At 43.5% G+C, this 27,772-nt stretch overlaps 2 protein-coding genes across 2 annotated transcripts; one reads left to right on the top strand and one right to left on the bottom strand.

The window, feature by feature from the left end:
- The first annotated feature begins 31 nt into the window (after window positions 1–31).
- SLIRP (SRA stem-loop interacting RNA binding protein) lies at window positions 32–6,420 on the top strand. The gene is made up of 4 exons (XM_034768414.1): window positions 32–168; window positions 584–642; window positions 4,413–4,520; window positions 6,280–6,420. The coding sequence occupies exons 1-4, from the start codon at window positions 93–95 to the stop codon at window positions 6,352–6,354; spliced, it is 318 nt and encodes a 105-aa protein (XP_034624305.1). The 5' UTR covers window positions 32–92; the 3' UTR covers window positions 6,355–6,420.
- Window positions 6,351–27,772, bottom strand: SNW1 (SNW domain containing 1). The gene is made up of 14 exons (XM_034768411.1): window positions 27,605–27,772; window positions 25,651–25,804; window positions 23,376–23,537; window positions 16,235–16,330; window positions 16,036–16,142; window positions 15,119–15,223; window positions 14,958–15,027; window positions 13,203–13,268; window positions 11,846–11,962; window positions 11,021–11,162; window positions 9,688–9,784; window positions 8,226–8,343; window positions 7,262–7,425; window positions 6,351–7,182 (listed from the first exon to the last, which is right to left on the bottom strand). Exons 1-14 carry the CDS (start codon window positions 27,616–27,618, stop codon window positions 6,984–6,986), a joined length of 1,611 nt encoding a protein of 536 aa, XP_034624302.1. The 5' UTR covers window positions 27,619–27,772; the 3' UTR covers window positions 6,351–6,983.

Here is a 27,772-nt window from a genome sequence, read left to right as displayed (position 1 = left end):
GACCCGCGGGAGCAAAAGCCGACGGACGGCTCGAATCTGATTGGCTGAGCGGGAAGAGGTCGGAGGTCAGCATTCGCTCTTCTCCTTTCAAGATGGCGGTGACGCGCGTTCCCTCCCGGCGACTGTTCGAGATCTATATTGCGCGGGTCCCTTGGACTCTAGCGACCAGTGAGTCCGGGTGGCGGGGCTGCCCCTTCCCCGTGCCGGCCCCCCCGGACGGGTCCGGGTCTTGGTCTCCAGTCACGGGGCGGTGTGAGGAGCGGGCCCGATCCCCAGGGCCGCAGAGCCCCTTGTCCGGCCCGCAGAGGGGAGTAGGAGCCGGTCCCCGCCCGGCAGTAGCTGTCTCCTGTCCGGGACTCCAACGGCCGGGGCGGCTCCATAGCTCCCCCCCGCCACGCCATTGTCCGCTCCACAGAGAGGCCAACCTCGTGGGTGGAGCGGGGTGGGTATCGCGGGGCAGCCTGTGCTGCCCTTGAAGGGGCGTGCGTGTGATGGAGGGATGGGCACGTCTCACAGCGGTAGGGCCTTAGGCACAGGCCCACTGTTGTGGACTTCGTTGTGACTGTACATTTTTCTCCCACAGAGGACCTTAAAGACTATTTTGCTCAGTTTGGGACTATAAGAAAATGCTTGTTGCCATTTGTGAGTATCTGCCTTTCTTTCGGTAATTCTCCCTTTATCTAAAGTAAATTAACACTGCTATTCATGTTATTTATCATATAAGCAACGGCAGCTGGAAAGTATCTATGAATTCATATTGTCCAACTTTCCCCACTAACTTGGGGTTGTTCCCTATGAACAAATGCTTAATTAGTTTAGTCCCCAGTGAGACTTCCACTACTCCTCTTGAGAATTTTTTCCATGGCTTGTCTATCACTGTTACGGAGCCTTTTCTTGTATTCTGATCAAATTTTCCTCAATTTTGTCTCCTTACTATATTTCCTTGGGTCACCCTAAATAACTCATATACCACTTGTGGTTGATGCTTTCAGATTCTTATAAGCAGTTATAGCTAATATTTGGAAACCTCTTCAGAATGTTAGAAGTGGGAGTCTGGACTTTTGGTTACTATTACCAGTGTGCCTGCTGATGTACTTAGTGAGCTTGGCCACATAACCTTTTGGAGCCTTACTTTACCCATCAGCAAAGTGGGCATCATAATCTCCTATATTCGTTGAACTCCTGTGGTGCAAGATGTTAGTGCAAGTAGGTGCCTTACTTGGTGTTAACCTGGCTTAACTGGATATATGGTATTTGATTCTGTGTGTTAAATAATCTGAAAAGTGATTTTGCTGCTTCACAGCAGCTCCTTGGTAGGCAATGAAGGGGCCAAATGGTGTGGCTGGAAAAAAAAAAAATCCTTTATTCTGCTTAAGCTGGGAAGATGGTTGTGGATGCTTCACAGATATGGGAAGACACCCATTGTTAGGAAAAATGGCAGCTGGCTGATGCATGGTGGTTCATCTAAACAATGCTTCTGCTGCCTCACTTTTCTCAGTTGTCTTACGTAAAAATATTCTGACTGAATGGTGGTGAATAAATTCCATTTTGAAGGTATAGCAGATACATCTTTGCCTTTACTTTAATTCTATGTGAGTTTAAAATATTTCTCTAAAGCTGTCTTAACTAGTAGGACACTGATTACCAGTCCAGTGTCTCAAAAATTAATATTTCAACACAAGTCTCTTGTCCCCTCACTGATAACCCCAATGTTAGTAAGCTACAGCTAGACAACAAAACAAGCAACCCCCTGAAATTTCTTGTTGTGAACTGATCATTTTACGTAAGAGTAGGTTTAATAAGAATTGGAGACCACTTGGGAAGTGCATGAAATTATTGGGCACTGCAAGGAATCATCTTATTTTCAGAAATAAAACTGATGTCTTTATCACCACTCTTTACGGGACACTACAAATCTCACACTATGACAAGGCTAATGTCTAGACAGAAGATTCAGCATAAGTTAGAAGTGGTGCTGCTGGTCATGATTGAAATTCAGTGGCAGAAATGTGTAGTAGACCCAGGCCTAACTAGCTGTAGCTCAGGCCTGAGGTACTTTGGCAGATTTGGCTATTGTAGCTGGCTTTCCTCTTCGTGGCTAGCAATGTGTTTTTAAAGTGGTAAGTCAATTAAAAGGAATTTAGGAAGTCATGGCTTTTTTTTTTTCCCCCCTATGCATCTTGCTTGTCTTCCTAGGAAAGCAGATTGCAATAGTCTCAGACTACTGCTGTAATCCTGTTCCCTCACTTGCCAAGGCTCAGGCTTGTGATTTAGGCCTTGGCTACACTTGCAAGTTACAGCGCTGTAGGGTGACCAGATCACCCAAGTCAAATATTGGGACACGGGGGGTGGGGGGGGTCAAAAAACAAAACAAAAAACCCTTCCTCCACAAGCGCTGGAGGGAGGGCCGGGAGACGCAGGGGAAGCGCAGGGCCAGGGTGAGTGAGAGTCTGGCCTGGCCCCGAGCAGGCAGGACTCAGTCAGGCGGTAGGGAGAGGAGGGGGGCAGCCCGTGGGGCCAGGCGGCGGCTGTTCTCCCCCCCTGGGCAGCGGGACTCAGGAGCAGCCGCTGCTGCAGCTCCCACTGGTGCGGGGGGAGGAAGCGGACGATGGCCAAGCTCAGCGGCTGTGGCTCTGGCGCCCGGGCCCGAACCCCCCGAGCCTGGGCCTGCTGCGGGGACCCAGCAGCATGCACGCTGCGCCCAGCCACTGGCCAGACATGTCTGGGCTGCTGCCCAGCTGGTGCTATCCCGCGGCGGCCCCTGAGTGGGGGCAGCAGGCTCCAGCCCCCCGTCCCACTCGGGTCCCGCAGGGGAACCAACGGGGCTGGGCTGCCGATGCCTCCGCCCTGGGGCTGCCGCGGGATAGCACCAGCTAGGCAGTAGCCCAGACGCGAGTGGCCAGGGGCTGGGCGCAGCGTGCGTGCTGCTGGGTCCCCGCAGCAGGCCCGGGGGCCAGAGCCGCAGCCGTAGCCGCCGAGCTTGGCCATCAGTTGCTTCCTCCCCCCGCGGCAGTGGGAGCTGCAGCAGCGGCTGCTCCCGAGTCCCGCTGCCCGGGGAGGAGAACAGCCCCTGCCTGGCCTCGCGGGCCGCCCACCTACTGCCCGACTGAGTCCTGCCTGCACTGGGGCCAGGCCGGACTCTTACTCACTCCGGCCCCGTGCTCCCCCTGTGTCTCTGGGGCCTCCCTCCAGAGCTTGTGGAGGGAGGAGGAATGGTAAGCCTGGGGAAGAGGCGGGGATTTGGGGAGGGAGCCAATGGGGGAGGAGGGGGCGGAATCGGGTGGTGGTGGTGGGGGAGACGGGATGGACGTGAGCACTTCTGGGGCTCCGGAGCATTTCCTTGTTTGTCTAGTGTCCCGACCGCACATCGGTTGGGACGTGGGACAAACAAGGAAATATTGGGACAGTCCCGATAAAATAGGGATGGCTGGTCACCCTACAGCGCTGTAAAGCCTCCCCCAGCGCTGTAACTCACTCCCCCTCCATACTGGCAGGGCACGTGCAGTGCTGTATCTCCCTGGGTACACCGCTGCAGGTACTCCACATTTCCGAGAGGAATAACAGCGGAGTGGCTACAACTCACAGGTGTGAGTGTAAATGCTTGCAGGGCTGTGCTGATCACCTTGTCAAGTGGCCAATCCTCTCCATTGTTGTGACCAGGCTGCAGGAATGCGGAAGTGCCAGTTTCAAAGCTCAGACCTCAGAGAAAAGCAGCTTGCTTTGAGTGAGTAAATGAATGAGCAGGGGGCCAGGAGTTCAGAACTTGCAAAATAGAGAGCTGACGTGCTCCAAAAAGCACTCTCTCTCCCCCACACTCCCTGTCACAATCCACCCCCTCCCCGTTTTGAAAAGCACGTCGCAGCCACATGAATGCTGGGATAGCTGCCCATAATGCACTGCTCCCAACACAGCTGCAAATGTTGCAAGTGTGGCCACACCACTGTGCTGGCAGCTGTCAGTGTGGACAGACTGCAGTGCTTTTCCCTACTCAGCTGTACGAAGACAGGTTTACTGCACAGCGCTGTACAGCTGTAAGTGTAGCCAAGGCCTTAGATCAACCTCCATTTAAATGCTGCCACTTGTGGTAGATAATAGATAATGCCTTCAGTCTTGAACAAATAACCACCCTGTGCTATCCAGCCTTTCAAACTAATGTTGAAAAGACAACGTTTTTGGCTGCTGGACTCAAGTTGTTGGAGGGGAGGTAGTATCCAGTTAAATTCAAGTTCACAAGGCAGTTGGGCACAAGTATTCTGGAAACGGTATGATGGGCTCCTGAAAAAAAGTATTTAATTTTCTCTAGTGAACTAAGGATCTTTACCATGAAAAACTTTAAGAGGGTGTTGTAACAATGTATATGTAGTACTTTGTCAGTCTATTGAGCTACATTTTATTTTGTATTTGGTGGCTAGGATAAAGAAACAGGATTTCATAAAGGCTTTTGCTGGGTTGGATACTCTTCAGAAGAAGGCCTTCGCAATGTATTACAGAAGGAATCCCACATCCTAGAAGGTGTCAAGGTAACAGCTTGTTTTAAATGAACATTTTATTTTATAAAAGAAACTGAACTCGTACCTTCTTTTGAGTAGCCCAGGGTTGTTGAGGTGTGTTCCGTGTGCCTCACCCAACACAAGTTGGATGAACCATCTAAACACTACAATAGAAGTAATGTAAAATTGACAACTGTAACACTCCAACCTATAACTACTAAGAACTTTCTCTGATGTTATCCCAAACCTCTTTTTCAGATAGCGTGACTAAGTAGATTCTGCAGTGTCTCTTGAAAATTAAACTTCCCTCATGTTGGACTAAAAGGAAGAAAAATTCAGGAGTAGAGGGCTGTCCAAGACAGCCTTGAATGTAGCCCACAGCTATATAAACTTAGGGACAGTCTATATCAGTGGTCCCCAAACTTTTGATGGTTGTGGCCCCCCCCTTACCCTGTCTGTGAGCTGGGCTGTGCCTCAGGGGGCGGGGGGAAGAAAGATGTGGACAGGGGTAGAGGGGCTGAGCCTGTGGCCAGGTGTGGCTCTACTCCTGGCCCCAATCCCAGCCCTGGGCTGGGAACAGGGTCAGGCATGGGGCTGGGAGCCCTGGCACAGGTGTCATTCATATAACCACAACTAAAGAGTGGCCTTAAAGGATGGGGATGGACATGCACACACACACGACTTTGAGTGTGCAGGGCTTGGGCTACATAGCTGTTTAACGGCTGTGTAGATGCTTGGACTGGAGTTCAGGCTCTGGGATCGTTTCCCCTGGTAGGGTCCTAGAACCCAAGCTCTAGTACAAACGTTTACACTGCAGTTAAACAGCTCTGTAGACAGAACCCAAAGTCAGCTGGCATAAGCCAGCTGCAGGTGTTTAATTGTAGTGTAGCCATACCTGAAGTAGTCTCATGTAAAGCATATTGCACACATTTATACTGATGGTCAAAGATCTGGATGACACTCCCCATCAATCAAGGCCTTTCCAGCCAATACAGAAGGGCTAGAAGGTGGTGGTTTGGGCCACTAAGGCTATCTGGAAATCCAGCACATGAGGATTCAGAAGAAGCCTGAGGTTTTGTGTCAAAGGGCAGGCATACTCCCTCACCTGAATTTTTCATTTCTTGCTTGTGCAATTCAGTATATTACCTCATGTCCACATTGAATGTATTGTCTCAATGCCCCAAAACTTGTGTGGATAATGCTAGAGTCAGACAACTGAGTTGTCCAGGTTTGATGCAACAACTTTAGAGCAAAGTATCAGAAGAGTGATGACAGTAGAGCCCAACCACTTGCTGTCTCTTTTAGTGGCCTCAGTCACAGGAATAACAAGACACTGGCTCCTGAAGTCAGTGATTGCTCCCAACTACTCCATCCTCTCGGGGGCGGGGGGGGACGGGGACTCATTTCCTTACAGAACAAGGCCTTTTGTCAGTATTGTTTGGGACCCTTTCCCTCCTGTGACCATTTTTCCTCCCTGTAGAAGACTGTGCATAGGCAGTTTATCCCATTTAATCCTAGACAGTTACTTTCCACTAGTTTTACATGTAGTTCTGGGGAAGCTATTAAGATTTTTCTCCCACAGGGCAGCAATTTCTAACTTTCTTGTTGGGAACCTAGTATCTATACTTATGGCTCCTGAAACTGCAAGTGTAGCAGAGCAAAATACCTTCTGAGAGCATCTGTCCCAGAAGGAGATCAGTGGGGACGGAGGATATTATGTCAGTTATCTCCTGTTGAAGTTGAATAGAAGTTTCAATTGTGGTTTAAATAGCTGCTTTCACTATTTCAGCTCCAGGTTCAAGAGCACAAACCCAGAAGTTTTGGAAGACGGTATGCAAATGAAGGAGCAGCTGACATGAGTTAGCAGCAGCAGGAGACTTTATTTCACCAACATGTAAAGAAAGTCTAAAATAAACATTACTGATGGGAAGGGTGAGAGTATTTGACTTTAAAACAGAATCCAGCTGTTTCCGCCTGCTGCGGCTGTATAGTTTATATTTGAGCTGGGAGGGGAACAGTGAATCATAAGAACTCTATCCTACAAGCTCCCCCAAATTCCATTTATTACAGCTTAAGCAGGGAGTTAGCTATATACAGAAGGAGAACTATCGTATTAAGTAAAAGCTTTGCTAGTTTAAACAAAACAACAAAAAACTAAAGCTCCAGGCAAGGATATCTTACCCTGAGAGGCTGGGACAGAGTTCTTGTGAGTGCTGATGGGACAGAGGGGAGGAGCATAGCTAAAGCCCTGCATAAAGATAATATGCCCCTGAATGGTTCAAAACAATCTTCCCCCTCCCCTGTTCTCCATGGGTGGTTGTCCTGGTTAGAACTTAAAAGAATCATTATGCACATCTGTCTATACTGCACAGAACTGCTAAATTGCTTCATGTATGACCATCCACTGTACACTCCTGCTGATAGATTAAAAATGTCATGAGCATGAAGTCCTAGTTTATAGTCCATTTTTAGTACTCAATTAGGTCAGTCTATTCACTCCTTCCTCCTCTTCTTGCCCTCATGCTCATGTTCTTTAGGGCGGCTACTGTCAGAGGGCCTCTTAGAACCCCCATGCTGTTTAGCTTCCTCCAAGAACTTGTCCAGACCGAAGGGATCTTCCTCAAATTGAACGGGTCCCTCTCTGCCCCTCTGTCTACGGTCTGAGCCAGAAAATTCCTTATCTGGAACAAACCTGCAGCAGAAGAGATAACGTTCAATCCAGATTGTTTTAAATGGCACAGGAAGAGACTGAGTTTCTCCTGTTTTCTTACCTATTAGTCTTTATTCGAGCCTCTAAGTCATCTCCATACATGTCTTTGTCCACATTTTTACTAGGTCTGTAGATGTTCTGGGCCATGTCTTTACCGCTTCTCCACGGCTGGTCATAGACATTGTAAATTTCATCCTCTCCTCCAGCAAATCCGCTGTCCATACCCTGAAAAGGAGAAGAGAATGGATAATGTGTGAGGTACTAATCAGAGTAGGATATGAGCGTTTTCAAAAGCTCAGTGAGGTAACATTAAGCTGGTGAATTACAGGGTGGTACAATATGTCTACTGATCATGAACTCTCAGTGCTACAAACATCTGCTGTGTAAATTTTTCTTCTTCCTGGGTCTTTCACAAGAAGTGAGAACAAATAGGAAAAATTATTTTAAAGTCACTTGACAGGAGGACAAAGGGGCACGTGCAGTTCTTTCAATTAACTAGACTTCAGTGATAGTGTTGATTTCAAAGTACAGTTGGGACCTAGTTAAATAAAACTTACTGCAAGTGACAATTGTTTGAGAAGCATTTTCAATATGAGCAGTAAAACATGGAGTTGCAATCTGCCACTTTCCAGCTACTATTAACTTCCTGTTCTAAATCTACGTCTTTACCATATGCCTCCTTGTCTCAGTAGCACATTTCCCTTATTTCTTTATGGATTTGGTGAAAAGTGTTTCAAATGAAGTTCCTTCATTCCCCTCACAGAGGGTCATCCATCTACGTATTTAGAGAGTATCCAATCACTTTAGTATCTCAGCACTAAATGAAAGGGAATCAGAACAGCTAGCTGAAGTGGCTCCTGCTCAGTCTTACAACATGTCTGTCTGCCTTCAAAGCTTTCCTCTGTACATCCAGCAGAAAGGGGTCACTAATTCCCTGCACTGGACTGTCCCTACAAAGGGATGAGTTGGCCCAATATTCATGTTTTAGAAATAAACACAAGTGTGAAGGGGTCTCATTTCTTTACCTTGCTCTGGTTGAAAAGTCTCTGGTCATACTGGACCTCATTGGATGTCCGAGGATTGGGAACACCCAGGGCAATAACTTCACTGATATCTCTGTTCTCATTTCTCTGCAGCTTTGACCTGAGTTAAAAATGTAACAAAATTAACATTCTTCACTTGGAAGATAATCAAAATTATTAAAGTTAAGATTAAAAATCATGACCTGCTGTTGGAGCAATGACTAAGACAGTTTCCATCAGAAGCTGGATTTTGACCCCACAACTTCCCTTTTTAGGCTGAAGGTTAACGTGGTCTCTTGGCACAGGAGACATTTTGGGGAAGTCATGCTTTAGTTGGGGAAGGCCTTTGAGTTTGCTTTTCCACTGTTTAACATCACATCAAACTGGTTTGGGTTTAGAAACCTCTGTATTTGCTTTCAATAAGAACCAGTACAGAAGACAATCTTAGGATGTTGGGTGGTTAATTTCAGAGCCGATCACCACAAAAATTTCAAAAGTGCAAGCTCTGGGAGCTTAAAAGTTGGTCTGGGCAAACACACAGGCTTAGCAGGTGTAGCCTAAAGAGTTCAAACTTATTTAATTCAAGCAAAATGGTTCAATGAACTGGAACCGCATACCGGGGTGAAATCCTGGCCTTACTGAAGTCAACAGCAGGTTTCAAGTTGACCTCGGGTCAGAATTTCATCCCAACTGAGACTTTACATGGTTCCTAGGCTCTGTATCACTAAAACTTTGGTTCACAACTAAATTCCTCAAAATGCTTGCAGAAGTTATAAATGCCTTCAGACAAATGGTTCTGGTTCAGGGTATATACATAAGTTTGAGAGCTCTGAGTTAAATAGCTTCTGATCAAGAAAACTAGCTCCCTAGGGGCAAGTGCCATACTAACTACTACAAATCTTTCATTAATTGCAGGTATGTCTACACTACAACTAAAAGCCCACAGCTGGTCCATCCCAGCTGACTCAGGCTCCCAGGGCTGCAGGACTGTAGATTTCTGGGCTCAGGCTACAGCCTGAGCACTCGGACCCTCCCACGTCACAGGGTCCTAGAGCCTGGGCTCGAGCTCAAGACTAGACATCTACACTGCAATTAAATAGCCCCTAAGCCCAAATCAGCTGGTACAGGCCAAATGCGGGTTTTTAGTGTTAGTTCCTTACGATCAAAGTGCACATCCTATAAACTCAGTTTCCATAAAGTTAAATGCTTTGCAGACATCCTGTGAAACTTGAGTTTTGTGATCTAGATATTTACTCCAGGAACTTACGCACACTACTGGCAATGCTGATAAAACTTTTAAAATCCTGTAACAGAAAGTGAGGGAGGAATACCAGTGAATACCCTCTCACCAATACAGGTCACCCAAACTTGGCCATGGGTAGAAACTTCTTTACTGTTATTTCCACTGCCTAGGAAGGGAGTTGCATGAATACAGCAATTAGATAAGCTGCTCTTCCTGACTCACCTTTTGTCAGGGGCTGCTCTAGAAAGATTCCTGTCATGCTGTCTCTCTTTGCGACGGTCATGTCTGATTTCATCCCTTTCTCTAGCTTCTCCATCCTCTGTACAAACACATTTAAGATTATCAAATAAGTAAAATCAGAGTTAAACCAGTCACCACTGCAGTAACTGAAATCAGTGTTGATTTGCAGAAGATGAAGGGCTCTACCACTTTTTAAATTAGATGTTTAACAAAGTGAAAAAGAAGAATTAAAACATCCCTTTCTAATGACTTTGAAAGCATTTCTCTAACACCTGGGCTTGACAAGACAGATGGAGGATGCAGTCTGTCTGACCCACGTTTTCTTGGCTTTCAGGGGTTTAAGTTAAATCCTCAAGGGATACTTTTCTCTCTGCAACGCCTGGGGATTAACACTTGGCAACTCCCATGGAAGTTAAAGGGTGTCACAGGGATAGGTCCCCATGTACTACAGAAGAGTTATGCTTTGAAGTGTTATTCAAATTAGGTTTTAGTATCCAAAGAACAAGCCCTGGCATGCATGCACTTCCAGCTGTAGAGAAGAACATCCAATAATTGAGTGGATTTATCACCAGATAGTATGTTTGCTCTTTGTAGCTGGTACCTAGATCTTTGACATAATATTTCAATCCAGAGCATACAGCTATTCCAGTACTTGGGATTCATAGTTTAGTAGCTAACAAATCTAGTGTTCAGTGTGAACTAAAGACTGCAGAGTTTTGTTTAAAACAAGTCCAGTTACAGGGATGCAAAAAAATTCCTGTTTGACATCCTCTAAGACTTAAAGAAAAAAAAAAAAAAGCTCATTTATGTTTTGTAAAGTCAGATTTGTTCTTGGCCTGTGACTGTCTTATTGTGGGTTGGCATAAAATATGTAACTCAGTTATAGTCGCGTGAAAAGAATCAGAATGGAAATATCGGCACACTCTCGACAACAGAAGTGAATTAGTTTGTTCCCCCCCAATCTCTCGCTGCCTTAGCCCCTCCTTTAAGTCAAGGGTTCCCTCTACAAATCCATAAAAGCTGCTCCTTGTTGTGGTCAGAGTGCATCTCTAGTTTTCTGAAGAACCTCCTCTGCAGCATTCACTGACACGGGAGCTTGGGGCTCAAAATCAAACTGCACTCCCACTAACCAGCTGAGTTGACTCTAGGTCACTCAAGCCACGAGAAGCATTTGCTGTACTTAGCAATCGCAGTCTGAGTTTAGTTAACATAGGCTCTCATATTCTTCCAACTAGTTTAAAGGGTTCAAACTAACATGAAAGCAACTTTAATATCCTGACAAGATTTCTTGCAGAGAAGGAGAGGATGGATGTACCTTTCTCAGCATGGGTTTTGATTCCAGCTCTCCTCTCTCGGGCTTTCTGGGCCATTTCTCTGAGCTTTTCCTCATGCTTTTCCTTTTCTTTCTGTGCCATCTTTCTCTCCACCTGGGCACGCATCTCCACAGCCTCACGAGCCTGCATGAGATTAAGCACACTTGTTAATATGCTGGTAGGGCAAGGGATGCAAGGAGAGCAACAGCTATGAAGCTGCCCACTAAACAGACTTTGTTTTCAATAGGAATCAGATTGTTAACATGAAAAAAAAACAGGTAGCCACGTAGCCTAGCAGCTAAGACTAAGGGCATGTCTACACTTACCTCCAGAGCGATCAATCCAGCGGGGGTCGATTTATCGCGTCTAGCGAAGACGCGATTAACTCGACCGCCAAGCGCTCTCCCGTCGACTCCAGTACTCCACCAGAGTGAGAAGTGTACGTGGAATTGACGGGGGAGTGTTAGCAGTCAACCTACCGCAGTGAAGACACCATGGTGAGTAGCTCTAAGTACATCGACTTCAGCTATGCTATTTTCGTAGCTGAAGTTGCGTAACTTAGACCGACTTAGCTTCTTCCCTTCTCCCCCCAAAGTGTAGAGATGGGGTAAGAAGAGAGCCACAAGCTCCCTGGAGACCAGTCCATGCTGAGCTGTTGATTCAAATATCTTGACGATACAACTTATATGTCTCATGTCAGCCCAAGAGGAAGATGGGAGTAGAAAGCTACAACATCACTCAGTTGATTTTTCCCAAGGAAATAAAAATACACAGAAGAAAATAATTAAACCAACCATAACAACACTGAGATTAAACAACAGCCTGACCTTTCTGTCAGCAATGTAGAGAGCCTCAGCCAGCTTGGCAAAGTTTTCATTAATATGAACAGTCTGCAGTCCTCTGCCATCTGCAGCCAGACGCTTGTCTAATGGAATAGTGTAACCCTAGAGTGAAAACAGACAGACACTTCATCACCAGAAAGAAATGTGGAATACTGAACAAGGAAATCAAAACCTTTACCCATTGTTAATATGCTTCAGTGGACTTTCTTTTCATGCATTTGCATAATTATGCTGGAGAATACAAGCCTTGTCTCCAGTCTCCTTTTTTCCACAAGGATCATCTATTTTTTCAACTAGCATCTTTTACTGGGATGCGAGTGATCATCTGCAATTGATACATCTCAGCTCTTGACTTTGTGTTAAAAACTAGTGACGCACTGTTTCTGGTGGTAGCCAGTTTTAAAATCTGTGTTTAAAACCTGATTTCTCTGAATTGTTTTTAATACATATAAAACACTAGTCACTTCAGGACTCTGTGTCCCCAGGAGACAAGGCTCCCAGTGAGGCTGGGAGATAGGGTCTGCCTCCACCTCAAAAATGCAAGTCTATGAATACTGCAGGTATTTTGGGAGATATTTAAGACAGGTTTCTATGATGTTTTTGCTTAGCTAGGGTTTAAGCAGTTTAAAACTGCTTTAAAACTCGAGCCTCTAATCACTGTCAAGCACAGTTAAACAGTTGCATTTGGGTAGGAAAAAGTACCACAGCATGTTGCTTTTCCTGCCTCCTTCGTTTGGAATTTCTGCACAGCAGCAACTTTGAGAGAATGGTCAGAATAGTCACTGAAATTTTATTATTAGTATCGCTTGCAAACGCTGATCTACTGACAGAAGCAGTGGGACCCCCTATTGTTCTTGCTGAAGGCACAACACATACGTCCCTAGTTAAATTGGAGATGGAAAATGCACTAGTTTTAGAAGGAATAATTGAGAACTATCTGGAGAGTCTGAGTGCGTGTAAAGAAATGCACTCTGTCCTCTGATGCCACTTTCCCCTTTGATCAGTTTAATTGACCTTCACAAAGAACTCAGAGGTTTTGGTTTCAAGCTCCACATACTGCAATATTATGGGGATTTTATTAAATACCATTTCTTCTCTCAACACATATAATCTCTTCCATGAAGTAATATATTCCCCATCAGCTCTGTGCTCCTGTCATCTTGACACTCATAATAAATAGGAGAGAGAAAAACTGAGCTCTACAACTGTTCTCCATTCTGAAAGCAGACACTTTACTGAGCTCTAGAGGTTTAAAGCCAGTATTATTCAGGCTGCAGATCATTCACAGAAGTGTCTCAGCAGGATGCAATATTAAAGGCTGAGTTTATGACAACTTAATTACCTTTGCATTTTTCCAGTTTGAAATGCATGGAGGAATTTTCCACTCTTGTTGCTCTTTCACGGTCATCTGAATTGAGAGAAAGGACAAGGGAGGGGGGTTGGGGGGAGAAGAGAAAAGACTTTTTAGATTTATACCAGTAAGGAAAATTCTCCACTTCCTCTCTCTCAAAAAGACAGCTAGGGAAGTATTGGGACAAGTCAGAAAGCAAAGGTTCTTTGTAAAGGAATAGCAAGATGCCAGGTCATGGTTCCATGATGAGCTATAGCCAACATCCTGGAATCCATGATTGGATAAGAGTGTCCCTTGGGGAGAAGCAGAGAAGTCACTGAGCCCTACAAACGATGCCAACCATCAACACAACACCCCAAGTTGTATCCTACTCTCTTCCTCTCTGGACTGGCTATCCAAAGGAAGGGTGGTAAAAGACAACACCAACTGAGCCAACCATGCAGTACAACTAAGAGAGAAGAGACCAACTCTCCTCCTCACATGCGAATGTGCTTAAATTACATCGCATTATCACCAAAGACACCGGTTAATATCAGTTTAGATCCAAACTAAGACAATCATGTGAGCTAAAGGTTTTAGGAAGGTGTGAAAATCCTTCTCTAAAGCAATTTGAGGATGCTCAAATCACTCCAATGCTCACTAGTTTCTGTGTGGATGTATGCGTGTCTCTCTATGAATTACTAACTGTTCTCCAAAGTAGACACCAAACCTCTAAAGGGAGTTATTGAAAAAGAAAAAGATCTCTGGGTTAAACCAATATTGTTCCAAAGTTCCTATAAGTCTGGGATTTTATAAATCATTCTGTGTCTGTGCCAGACTGCCGGAAAGATACAGGCATTGTGTTAAAGTGGGGAGGGGAATGTATTAAACAAACCAAGCTTAACAAAAATTTTCAAACAGTGAAGGTTAATGGGAGAAAAAGCCAAAAGGGAATCTATGGAAAATTCTTTTAAGAGCTCTGTTTCCCTAAAACCAAGACAGGCAATAGCCTTTGCCTCTTAGCAGACATTGAGCTAAACTGCTCAAGTCAAAAGGAATGTCTCCCCTTAACCTTCCTGTAAAACTTTAAGAAGCTTGTTTTCCTTAACTTGCTCATAATTAAATTACTAAATGTAGTAACTGACTAGCCAGATAAATTGAACCATTGACTTGTACCCACAATTTGACCATTGTATTATACCTTTATACAAATTATAAATTAGCTGGTGACATATTTCACTTGAACTTGTTTGTTTGTAACTGCTTGCTTAATCTTTTAAGAAATTTATAAGAGATACATTGAACTGGTTTATTTCTCAAAACTTCAGCACAGACTAAGTAACTTGCATATGAAAAAGGTAAAATTGTTAAATCAGTCCTGAGCCCATATTATATTTTAATTACTTAAAATAATGCCCTGTTAGTCCTACACACTGCAAGAAACAAATACAGGAGGTTGGTCAAAGAGCAATCCTAGGTCTAAAGCCTCACCAACCCTCCAAGCGGAGAAGAGTCACAGCAATGTGAGCCTTTGTAAAACAAGTGGGGAATTTAAATCAACCTTTGTGAAGGTATATAGGAAAATATACCTTCAATACTGCCCAGGCACAGAATTTTACATTTCACACTAAATTAATCACCTAGCAACACACCATAAAGCAGAGGAAAGGAGAAAAAGCACCACAGGTACCAGCTAGATCTCAATAGAGTGGGGTTTGAGAACACACACTAGAAGCCAGACCAGAAAATAGCAGCTACATTCAATACCTTTCTGCTAGGGGAGTGCATTACAGGAGCAGGAGGAGAAGGTGGCCCACGAGGAATTTTCTTGTTAATCCTGAAGGATAAATCACAGTGTGATCAATAGGCAGTAAGAAAATGTGCTTATCAAAATCCTCTACTTGCTATGAAAAATTCCAGGTACTCACTTGAATCTTGGAGGTTCCATGGGGTCCTTCTGCATCTCCACCATTCGAATAACCCTCTGTTTTGCTCCAGAGTTGAAGGCCACACCCTGCTGAGATGGTGTGTATCTGAAGAAAGCAGTTGAGATACATTCAGTTCTCTATACACTGCCAGCCTCATCCTTCCTCATTTAACTACTCTGCATTTCAGTTTTGTTCACACCAATTTTTTAAAATGCTCTTCAACACCAGAATGCACGATGTAACTTGACATTAATTCAGCATTTGAACTGCCCCTTTTCAGGCTACAGTGTTATAGTGTCCTGTTTCTGCAACAGGACAGAGTAGAACCTTTAAATTACAAACTAGAAGGACGAGAAGAGTCTTATCTAGTCAGATGCCACAGAACATGCTCATAGACATTGTTGGACTACGCACCCTGCTATGGCCCAGAAAAGCCCTTAATATACTTGCAGAAGTATGCTCTGAAGTGACCGAAACCCTGGTTTGGAAGTTTCTTGTGGCCACCGCTGAGATTCCTTCTAAATAAAGACTAATCTTGTAGTTCAGAATTGCTTTAGAGTTGGTCACACTATGTAAAGGGAGAGCCTGCTTATAAAGACCTCATTTTGCGTGGAAACACACACATCATGGTCAGTTTCCCCAGCACACTGTGCCCTCTGTAACGGGACTAATATCATATTCCATTAAAAAGCAATAACCTTTTAAAATGTTTTAACTTCTGGTGTGAAGACAATCAACATGCTTCAAACTAACTCGTCATTAATAATGAAGTCTACATTTCTTGAATTAAGTTTCACACTGCAGCTTCCTGCAAAGGAGTAAGCTTCAAAAGAGAGGACCCTCCTCCCAAAAATCGAGGCATGCTCTTACTAACCAATTCTACACAAAAGGATTATATACTTTAACTAAGTCCATACCGGATGTACTGAGCAGGAGCTAGTTTGTCGGCTGCTCGGACTGGCATGGCTGCCGCAACTTTCTGGGAGACAGATTTCTCCAGGGCTGCTCTCGTCTTTTCAGTTAGCTGTAATTAGGAATATAATGTTGAGTGCCATAACAAAAATGCAAAAAATAAAATGTAGCGTTAATAGCTATGTGCATCAATGCATATAGTACCTCTTTCACTGCTTCCTCATCAGGTCTTTGCAGGTCAGGGTCATCCACATTCATAACCTCTTTAGGTACCAGATCTGTATATTTGCTGTAAATTACCTGAAACACATTATAATTGATCAGTGCTGTGGAACAGGAATACATGGAAATGCACCATTCCGCAAGGAGATATTTCAGAAGACAGATTATCCTTTTGATAATATCTAGCATTTATATAACAATCATTCAGCTTCCAGGTGCACCATAGTAATCAGGATTTCTCAAAAAACATCTGTGAAATAGGGAAGTAGTATAACCCCCATTTTACAGATGGAAAAACTTGAGGCAAAGAAGTGACCTGCCCCAAGTCACATAGCAAACTGCCATTAGAGCTGGGATTAGAATTAATGAATTCCTGGCTCCCAGTCCCTCTCCTTTTTTGGGATCCCCCAGCAAAGCTAGAAAACCCAGATTTATATATCAGTTTTCAAGAACTAGGGAAACTTAATTCAAACGGCTATCCTGCTTTTATACCTTACATCATCATCTTCCCTACCTCCTTGAAATTGCTAAATATTTGAGAAATCTCATGTTTTTCCTAGCATGAATAATTCAGTCCTCCCACACAATTATTAAATTGTAAGCCCCAATAATAATAATAATATAGGGAAGGAGTGTTACTGAAAGGTTCATACAGAAAAAAAAAAAAAACCCATTGCACCTAGAATTAGGATTTTACATCTGTCTCAATAAGTAACATCAGAAAATCCTGGCTCAAAGGGTTAAAATCTCTCAATAGCTATTCTTGCAAGTAGGAAGGTGGAATAAACTGCTACTAATAGTGTATGCCTAACTATAAAACTGACCTGTAGCCTCACTGTTAAATTAGCACACAAGAGCCATTTACTGCTTCTTATCCACATACTCCAAAATTAATAATCCCTTAAATGAGCAACACTATTCCAGCATCTCACAAAGCTGAGTGAAGGACATCTGAAGAACAGTATTCCTCTATGGTAATTAACTATAAAACCCAAGAGCCTCACTGCACGAAGGACCAAGCAATCGAAGGAGCTCAGAATATTCTCAGAGACAAGAGAAGGCTAAAGGAGTTATCTCAAAATTACAATATACCTCTGTCAGGTGATTGGAGCACAAATGAGCTTTGTGAACTAAATCCACAACTCATTACCCACTAAACAGGCATTCTACTTGTGTGCAAAGTGACAGTAAAGTGGATGCAATGTGGAGATTAGTCTGACATTAGTGGTGATAACCAATATTCCTACCTCCTTCAAAAACAAAAAAAGGTACAAGTATCTTATAAATTTTAATTGGACCACTTTTTTGATGATGAGGACGAAGGAAAGTCAGGTAAGAGAGATTCATCACTATTGGACTTTAGCATTTCATTTTTAAATTATTCCAATGTGGAGTGATCAGAAATCAACTTATTGGTCCCACTGAAAGATTCCTTTTGCAGGTTGGGGCAGTCATAACAGGCAAAGACTAAATGTTTGTGTGCTATGGTGCTATCAGAAGAGATTGCTCTCTGATATTCCTATATCTGAAGGCACTTCACCTAGTAGTAGAATCTGATCATACATGCTTAGAATTCTATAAGAACAGGCTTATATGGAGAACTTTCTTGCCTAAAACTTGTCACATTGTAACTGTTTCAATATTTTTTCAACAATATGTTTGATTCTGTATATTCAAAGTGGCTCTAAACAGAGCTTTATCAACTGCATATGTAAAGTAAGGATCACTTGCCTGCCTGAAATGCAGCCATCTACAGGATGGAATGTGGTAACCCCGAACGCTGCAAAACAGATTTTTCCATTTTGGTCTATGGCAAAAGTGACTAACTTCAAAATTCTCCCCTGCACTTCAACTGGAGAAGGCACCATCTATTTATCCAAACTGGAATTCAGGTCACTCCACAAAGACCCAGGATTAACCCCACTTCTCAAGGAAAGTTCTATCAAAAGAGATGGATACTACTCTGATATGAGTAATGAACCATTTCACAAATTATTAGGTCTATTCTATTCATGTTCTCATACTATAGCCATCACTGTGATATCCGAGTTCTTTTATCAACATGATTAGCATTGCTGACAAGTGGTTCTCTCTCTCCCCCCTCCCCCCCCCACTCCCTCAGGAGACAATTATATGTAGCTTTATTTTAAATGTATGTTGTGTTATGTGTTTCCATTAGTGAAAGCAAGAATTAAGAAGAGTGCCTTCTACTTCAAACGGAAGACGGTGAGGTTTGTGGTGGTTCTTACATCACATGAGAGTTTGTTCCACAGTGTTGGCCCAGCCCTCGAGAAAGCTCCATCTCCTGCAGACTAGCTTTATCCTTGCAGTAGATAGTTCCACTGTGTCCAAGGAGTGCACTTGTCAAATGCAGTCCTTGTCCTGGAGTTTGAAGTATCCTAGGTCCTGATCGTTAAGTGTTGTAAAGCCAAAGACCGAGACCTTGAATGTGATGCAATATTCTAGAGAGCCAGTTTAAAGTAGATGACGGGCTTGTGATGCTCGTAATAGCCAATGTTGAGGAGACGTATCACTGCATTTTATACTAGTTGTAGTTTCTTGAGGTCCGACAGTTTGAGCTACAATAGTGCAATCTACTTGGGCATTAATCAGGAGATAACATCCAGGCTAGGTCATCATCTGCCAAGACAGTCTCCTAGACAGCTGAAGGATGCAGAGGAGTTACTCACAGATGCTGCTATGTGGGAGTTTAGCATCAGAGAAGTATGCAGGAACTCGCTTGGGCTATAAAATTTGACCAGGTCAGTTAAGGGAGACTGCAGCATAGTTGCAAACTTCTCCAAATACTTTCCTCTCTCTATCAGCATGACCTCCATCTTTTTGAGGTACAACTTCAACAAACTGTTCTTCATCTATGAGCTGATTTTTGTCAAGCATTGGGCTAACTTAGCAACAGTGATGTGGTTATATGTTCTGACAGATAGACAGAGCCATGACATTTGCTCCCTTGCTACAAGGCATGAAGAAGAGAAGCATGCGAGTTCCATAAAAGTGGCCTTTGAAAAGCAACGTCAGTGAAAGGCAGCTAAGTAATATCACCTCCAACTCCACATACTGTCACCAGCTCCTCCACACACAGCCACTGTACTGGAAAGAGGCTAATTCTGCCATGGTAAGGATGGACTTCGGGGACAGCTACCCTATACGGTAAGTTCCCCTAACATGGAAGCATAACATTAGCCTCAACAAGACAGGTAAGTCAGTGATGCTCCAAGAGGCATTAACTTATGCTGTGTGCCATCTAAATTCCATCACAAGCCACATAGGCAAAGCTGGTATTGGAATAAGCTCTGGCAATAAAGGAGCCAGGTGTGCTATTGTGGATCATAAACCAGATATCCATAAAGTCAGGTCTGGATTTATCTGTAGATGCCTGGCATTTATCAGGCTGCTTCTGCCATCCTCAAGAAGCAGAGGTGATGTATCAGATCTTCAAGTACCCACAAGCCCAAAGTTTTTCTATGGAAGTTCTTTGTACTCATGTTTTTTATATGGAAAGGAAACATTGGAGGCAAACAGCGGAAGTGATGGAAGTTGCTGGTAAGCCACCTAGATATAAGGGTTGTAGTGATAAAACTGTTCAGCAGCGACAGTCTCCTTCACAGAAAGGCGAACTATTTAATTCAAATTTGAGAAAATCCATAGGCTGCGGTGAAAGCAAAATAACGTATGTTCTTAGCCCAGACAAATAAGCAGCTCATGAAGCAATCCCAGTTAGATCCAGAACACCTGGTGGGCCTATTTATAAACATCTGCTCTTCTTCAGTCATAGGTACTGAGATTTGAAGAATATTTGAATGATATGTATAGTACAGGCTATTAAAGATTCTGTAGTCAATCTTATTCATATTGTGTAATCACAAAAGTTAGATCTGTAAAATCCACTTTAGGTCACCCAATTCACAGCAGGCCAATGAAGAATCATTTCACATACCAAAGTTTCTAATGCTTTCTCATGTCTCCTTTAAAACATCTAGCAATGGGGCTTGTCACTTCCATAGTAGACTATTCCACAATGTCATTCATTTTCCTGAGACAGAATCTAAGTTTTCCTTTTCTTTATTTCACCTCTTAGTCCTAGTTATGTCCCATTGTACCACCATAAATAATTCCTCTCTTCCCCAAGTGTTTACATTCAAATATCTGTAGGTGGAGTCAGCATGGTCCAGGATTCAGACCATAGGACTGGGATCCAGGAATTTCTGCATTCTAATCCTGGCTTTGCCACTAACACACTGCCTAGCCTCAGGCAAGTTACTTATCCGCTCTCTAGCTCCACATACTCATTTTTAGCTAGGAACAACACTTACCTTCCTCCCTGGAGGCTGTGTGGATAAAGTTAAAGTTGGCACAAATCTTTGAAGATTTAAAGTGTTTAGTATTTTCCCCTTGCCTCCACTAGTCACTGCTTAGCCATGCTATACTTCGTTGTATTATAAATCTCTAGCCCTATTTAACAGCTACTTTCAAATTCTTGTGGCATCCCCATGGAAGTCTTGTTCAAAACTAAACATATTTCCATTACGTACTTTTATTCCTTCGAATCACTTTCAGTTCACATGAGAGTTCAGAGCAAAACTGATTTTAGCCCATGTTTCAAATATGCTGTAGTAGAGTGCTTATGTCATGAAGATACACAATACCTAGCATTTATTCAACATACATAACTGACTGGATTTTCTATGTATTTAAATGACTGTAATAGTTTGTCTGAAGCATCACACAGAGTTGCATAATAAACTTCAGATAAAGTGTAAAAGTAAAAAAAAACTAATCTGAGTTTTTAAAAAGTAAATGATTTTTAACCATCCTAGTGTTCTGATTAAGGAAATTTTCACCCCTCAAAGTTTGAGTCACCATCGCATTCATTGGGCGCTTGATACTTTTAGAAAGCTACATGCCTTCCCCATCTACCTTGGGGTTTTGAACAGCACTCATCCCTGTAAAAAGTAAGTGCTCTTCCTAGTGCTTAAATTTTCATGGGGATATCCATCAATCCAGGAAGAATCTTGAGTTCCTGAACAATTATCCATATCAACATCTCAATGATTTTAAATTAAAAAGCCCTCTGTGTTCAGCTCTTTCTTTTCAGATTTCCTTTAGGTTACTCTGGAGAGAGATGGATAATAGTTACTGTGGCAAGGAAATGGTCAAACATCTGATCTAGTCAAACCTCACTAATTCTCCTGCCCCCACACCTGTTTAAGGAAAATTAAAGCTTTGATGTAGTCTATGATCCAATCCACCCTCTCTGAAATATGGGCTCCTCATAGTGGGCTTGGGAGTTTTCATAATGGTCTTCTAAATGTCAATTAAGACACCACAATACCCAATTTAACCATTTCCTTTTAGGAATCACTACTACAGATATAGGAGCCAAATCTGTCCTCATTGAAGTCAATGGGAATTTTGTCACTGACTTCAGTGGGAGCAGTTCTGGGCTCAGAACGTCTTACAGTATGGCGATTTTAAGTCAGCAACATTGCTCACCCCATACTGCAATGCAATGGAAGTTGCAATAACAAAATAAGACTCCAATCCAAAAGAGTTAAAACATGAAGAGCATCAAAAAAAAGGTAAATGTTACTGTGACACTGGCAGACCAGGTGCCAACTCATGCCAAGGCCCCAGGCCTCACTGAACATGTACAAATGCATAGCTGGAAACCACTCTTGGCTACTTGTGCGTTAGCATTAGCAAATAAATATTTGATGTTAAGTTGTGTTTAGTGTTTTATAAAATGCCTGTAGCATGCTGCATGTATTGTTCTCATGCAACTATACCCCACGTTATAAAGTGATAGCAAGCATTTGCATTGTAAACCTCTATGTAAAACTCAACAAACCAGGAAAGAGACTTGTGCAATACATTTGTTGTACGGGTTGATGGTCTCTAACAAGATGTTAAATCCTGTTAATTAAAGGCAAATGAGCCATTGTATGATATCAAGGACTCTTAAGTGCATTCCTCCTCCTCTTCCTCCCTCCCCCCACATGACGAAGGGACTTCTGTGGGAATTCTATCAGCTTGATTTCTGAGGGAAGAAGATATTAAAATGCCTCACAAGAAAAAGTGATAATCTCTTTGCCGTTTGAACTCTCACAGGGCCAGAGACTCCAAAATGAAGCAAGAGATCCACCAGGGTTGTCCCTGGGTTTGCCCTGAAAGATATTTTGAATTAAAAGATCACTACAACTCTGTTACTCTTAGGATTTAGATTGCAACTCATTTGTGTTATATGCTTGCTTGCTTTAACCTGTAAATAACTCTTACTTTTTTTTCCAAGTTAATAAATCTTTAGTTAGTTTATTACAGAATTGGCTACAGGCATTGTCATTGGTGAGAGATATACACAGTACAAATTGATCTGAGGTAAGTGACTGGTCTCAACCTGAATATTTTTTGATTTTGGTGTAAGTGACCATTTATCACTAAGTCCAGCTTGCCTGAGTGGCAAGATAGACTAGAGAGCCTAAGGGGACAGTCTGTGACTCACAGAAAGACTGTATAGTGATACAGGAGTTCACATCTGATACTGGGTTGGTGAAATCTAATTACAAAACATTCCACCAGTTTGGGGTGTCTGTCCTATTTTTGACAATCTGCCCTGAGGTAGATACTCATGGTCATGAGTCACTCCAGATAGCATGACAGTTACAATAAAAGCACATAGGGTCCATTTTTCTGGAAGTTGTGCTTGTGCTATTTTACTGCCTGCATTTCATAGCCAAAAAGAGACCCCTAATTTGATCATGAATTACAGAAGTCTGATGGAAGGCTGACTCTGACAAGCTGACCCTCATGCCTTGCTTTCTTTACTTTCACCCACATTACCTAACCTCTGTAAGATCAAAGTTATTATCACAGTTTCAAAATAGAAAGACTCAAGTAGCTCTGGGTCACCTTATCCTCACAATCGTGCCATTCATATCTGACTGATCTTACCTCACCTCCTAATCTTTTAACAAAAAACGTCAATGCTTAAAAGTGACCATCTAGATTTCCAATGTCAAAATGGTGACAGTTTGTTAGAACAAACATGTTTAACCCAATTTGTTTAAGGCTTCCAGACACATGCACACCTATTGTAAGAGTGTATTACCTTGTCCTTTGACTGTCCCTGTCGAGCTATAGCGTCGTATTTTATTTTTCCTTCTGCATCCACTTGAACGGCCAAAGCATTGGACATTTTCTTCTTTCGGCCCATATCCAATGGGTATTGGGCCACATGGATTTCTGGGAAAGCACCTCCATCTCCAAAATCCTGCACAGAAAGGAAATAGAAGTGAGCAATAAATGAAACCTGGCATGAAACCAAGCATGAGATTTGCCAGTATTTTTCAGCAAGGAATGGGAGCAGGGAGTGCTTTGGTTCCAGCACAATGGCCTTGTTCCCAGAGTGCAACAACCAGACTATACCACAGTGTATTCTTTCAGTGGGCAGCAGAATTCAGAATTCTTAAAATAGAAGAGAGATGCATTCATTTTCCTTCGGTCAATGTCCAGAATTATTGGTTGCACCAAACAAGGGCTCCTATCCCTGACTGGAATATGTCAGACACTACCACAATACAAATAATAATCACAGAATTAGATTCATACATGAATCAAGGAGTTTGAACTTCAAGTATTTTACTATTACAATAAAGCAACTGCAAACTACTAATGTTACAAGAGTGACAGTTTTCTGCTGCTAAGCTATATTTGGTATTTGTCACTTTTCACAGCACAATTAGCAGTGGACATTTTTTAGCAGCTTATTTGTTGCTTTAACGATGGAACATTCTTTTCACAAAACCTGTAGCTCACACATTCAAAATGGTAGGTATGCTAGACTCCAACACGCTGGCACTTTGATAGGAATTCCAGGCCCCCATGCTTCAAGAGTTCTTACCTGCCCTTTCACTCAGTATTTAATGAGCTGAAGGAGACAGGCCTCTCAAACCAGACCATTTTGAATCCGTAACAGTTGAGATACATCTAGGATTAGTGCTCCATACACGCTAAGAACAATCTGATTTGAGTTACCAAGGCTCTTTCATTCAAGTGTCACATTCCAAGATCCTAGTTACAGAATTAAATAGTCTTCATACCCTAACCAGACCAAAAGCTAGTCATTGGTCAATAAACCCAAATGAGATTCCTTTTCATAGTACTCTTGTTATGTTAGAGACTGATTTTTAAACTTTGTTTTTGTTCTCTGGGCCAAGATCATGCTTGGAACAGTTTACTGCTCTTAAAGACACTTGTACTGATCTACCAACTGGACAGATACTTGTAACAGTCCTTCCCACATACTTATCAGCTCATGTACTGCTCGTGTTTGGAAGTGAGGCTGGATGCTATTTGAAAGCCATGACACCCAATTTTAAAAAGACATTTCTATCTTTAGCAGTTTGAGGCAGTGACTACTAAAATATTAATTTCGCTAATTAAAATGCAGTAGGGAGAAGAATTAATTGAAATGTGGACATTTTAAGATCTGATATCTCATCAGACATTGAAACTAAAAAAGAATATTGTATATTAGTGGAAAGCAGGAATTGATATATAAGATATCCTTTTCTAGTCCTGGTGGTTTGCAAAATATTAACACTTCAGCAGAGTCACTGGTCCCTTGTCCCAGAAGTGTTGTTGTTGTTAACACTGGGTTAGGACTAACCACACCAAGTCTCAGACCTCATGCCAAATGTAATTTTAAATCACTGCAAGGAATTTCTGGGTCAAAATACAAAGTGTCTTGGTGCAATTTCTCAAAAACACTTGTTTCTCACTCCCAGCTTGTCAGCATTTGCAGCTGAAATGAGATTAACCAAGTTCAGGGTCAAGACTAAGAACACGCATCATTATCTCAAGTTGCTTTTGGCAGTTATATATTTAACACTGAATGTCTGACAAATGCCAATGCTTTCTACAACCACAGGAGAGTAAGATAATCTGTCACTTAGGAAAACACTGTAACCATGAGTTTGTTCTCTGATGCAACTGTTTTTAGCTGTCCAACTGTAATCATGCGTAGAAAACTTTAATCTGAACTGTGTATTTAACAAATCAGGAAAATGAAAATAGGCATGTGTTCAGAAGGCCATGATCTCAAGGGCTGCTTGCTTTCACTTTATAATATTCTCAACAGGGAAGGTAATGTACAATATAGCTAGAAAGTTTCTATGGTAAATAGTAATACTGTAAAACAAAAACAAACCCAGAATATTTCCACCTGGACTGGTGGACATAACCAGTCAATTTCTCATATGGTGGGGCGCTACACAATTTTCTGTGCTATATTCAAGTGCTCAGATTAATCTATCCTTTTAAAAATAAAAAATACATCAATAATAAATGAGAGCTATCACCAGAGTGTGAATTCAAATATTTACCTCTAGCATTCGTGGTATCCATCCTTTCCGATAACCATATGGGGGAGGTTCCCTGCGCGATGACACCAGTGCAGTCTGTCTTGACCTCTGAGATCTTGCCCTTTCTTCTAACTCTAGCTGGTCCTGAGACAGCTGAGTTGGGGCTGGTAAAAAACTGTACAAACAAAAAGAAAAGGATGTTAACTTTGACAGCCTCACCCACTCAACACAACTGAGATCAAATGCAATATTTGAGTCTGTTATTAGACTATTTCAAGGGACTGTTAACCTTTGCCACTGATTTGTGTTGGATCAGAAATGATTTATAACATTTAACAGTTGAGTGCAGGACGTTTCCACTGGGCCACAGCTGCTACTGAGTTGAAATGTTGAAGGTGGCACTCTTTCTCCACCTCTTTAGACTGGACATAATTAATTAATACGCATTTCCAACCCCTGTTTGAACCAAAGCACAGCAGGAGCCAGGTCTGCCTTTTCTTTCTCAACAGAGCAGTATGACTCTTACAGAACAGAGCGCAGATCTCTCCAAGTAAGTATGTTTTCTACCATTCTGTCAAAGTGAAAAAGAAAATTTCCTCCAATTCTTAGTGACTGTCTCACAAACAGCCACAAATAGACACAATAATATACCTCATTCTCACTAAGATTTGGACTAAGTACCCAAGCTATACAAGATGTTCCTTTCTCCGGGGAGGGGCTCTGGAGAAAGTGTGCACCTCTTGTTCCCACTGGCCAAGAACAAAGGACTCAGTTAAAATTCCAAACTTTTAGCTTCCCACGTTTCAGCTCACTCTGCACCCCCTCCTGAGTACCAGGCTGCCCCTCTTTACATGTCCTTAAGGAAACGTTTGGCTGCCAAAAGGTTTATATGTCAGAGTAAACACAAAAAGAGATATGCCTTAAGCTAGACAGAGAAATGACACTTGATCTTTCAACTTCCCTAAGGCTGGGTCTACACTACCTGCCTGAATCGGCGGGTAGAAATCGACCTCTCGGGGATCGATTTATCGCGTCCCAACAATCGATCCCCGAATCGACGCTCTTACTCCACCAGTGGAGGTGGGAGTAAGCGCCGTTGACGGGAAGCCGCAGAGGTCGATTTTGCCGCCGTCCCTACAGCGGGGTAAGTCGGCTGCGATACGTCGAATTCAGCTACACTATTCGCATAGCTGAATTTGCGTATCTTAAATCAGCCCCCCCCGTACTGTAGATGTAGCCTAAGTAGCCTGCCCTAGGACCTAGATGGAGCTGTGCACGTGATAGGAATCTATCATCCCAGCCCACGGGTGTCTGCCTATATCCAGAACGTTATGTGCAACCCCCGTGCACAGGGATGTTCTGGACAACGCTGCATCAGACCTCAGGCTCCCTATGCCCCGGTCTCCACGCAGGAGTGGCTGCGTAGCCCCTCGGAGAAGGCATCACACCCTAGGGATCCGCTATCTCCACACGGGGGGTGAGGAGGGGAAATTAACTCTTTCAGCTCCAGAGAGCTCGCTGAACATTCTGGAAGAAGGGTCCCGTCCTTAACTCCCTCTCCAGGGCCCCCGTTGTACAGGCCCGAAGGGTGGCCACAGACCTCCCGACCCGGGGTGCACACTGCCTCCCGCAGCGCCGCCCTGCGAGCTGGCAGCTCCTACCCTCCCCCAGCCCCAATGCTCAGCCGCTGGCCGATCCGGGACGCAGGCCGGTGGGAGGTGTCCGGTCCCCGCCCCGTCTCTCCGGCCCTGTCCCCCTGGCGGCGGGGCCCGCGGCGGGGCGATCGGGAAAGGCCCCGGCTCGGTGCGGCCTAGGCGCCGCCAGCGCGGTTTGTCCCTCGGCGGGGGCGGGGACAGGAGCCACCTCGCACCCAGAACAGGGCTCGCCAGGACCCGGACCCTGCGGGGTGTAAGTGGATTGGGCCGTGAGCAGGACGGAGGGAATCCGACCCCAAGCGGAGACCAGCCCCACCAACCTGGTGAGCGCCATCTTCCTCTTCTCACTCGGATCGGGCCTCGGGAGCCCTGGCCAGGGGCCGCACGGAGGAAGATCGCAAGTGCGCAAGCGCGGACATCAAAAGCATCTGGGAGTTGTAGTCTCTCTCTTACCTTTTCTCAGCGGGAAGATCACATGCTACACTACG

This window comes from Trachemys scripta, chromosome 4, assembly GCF_013100865.1.
Source record: "Trachemys scripta elegans isolate TJP31775 chromosome 4, CAS_Tse_1.0, whole genome shotgun sequence".
Lineage (NCBI taxonomy): Eukaryota > Metazoa > Chordata > Testudines > Emydidae > Trachemys > Trachemys scripta.
Note: the sequence above shows the minus strand (reverse complement) of the source record. Positions and strands in the feature narration are given on the sequence as shown.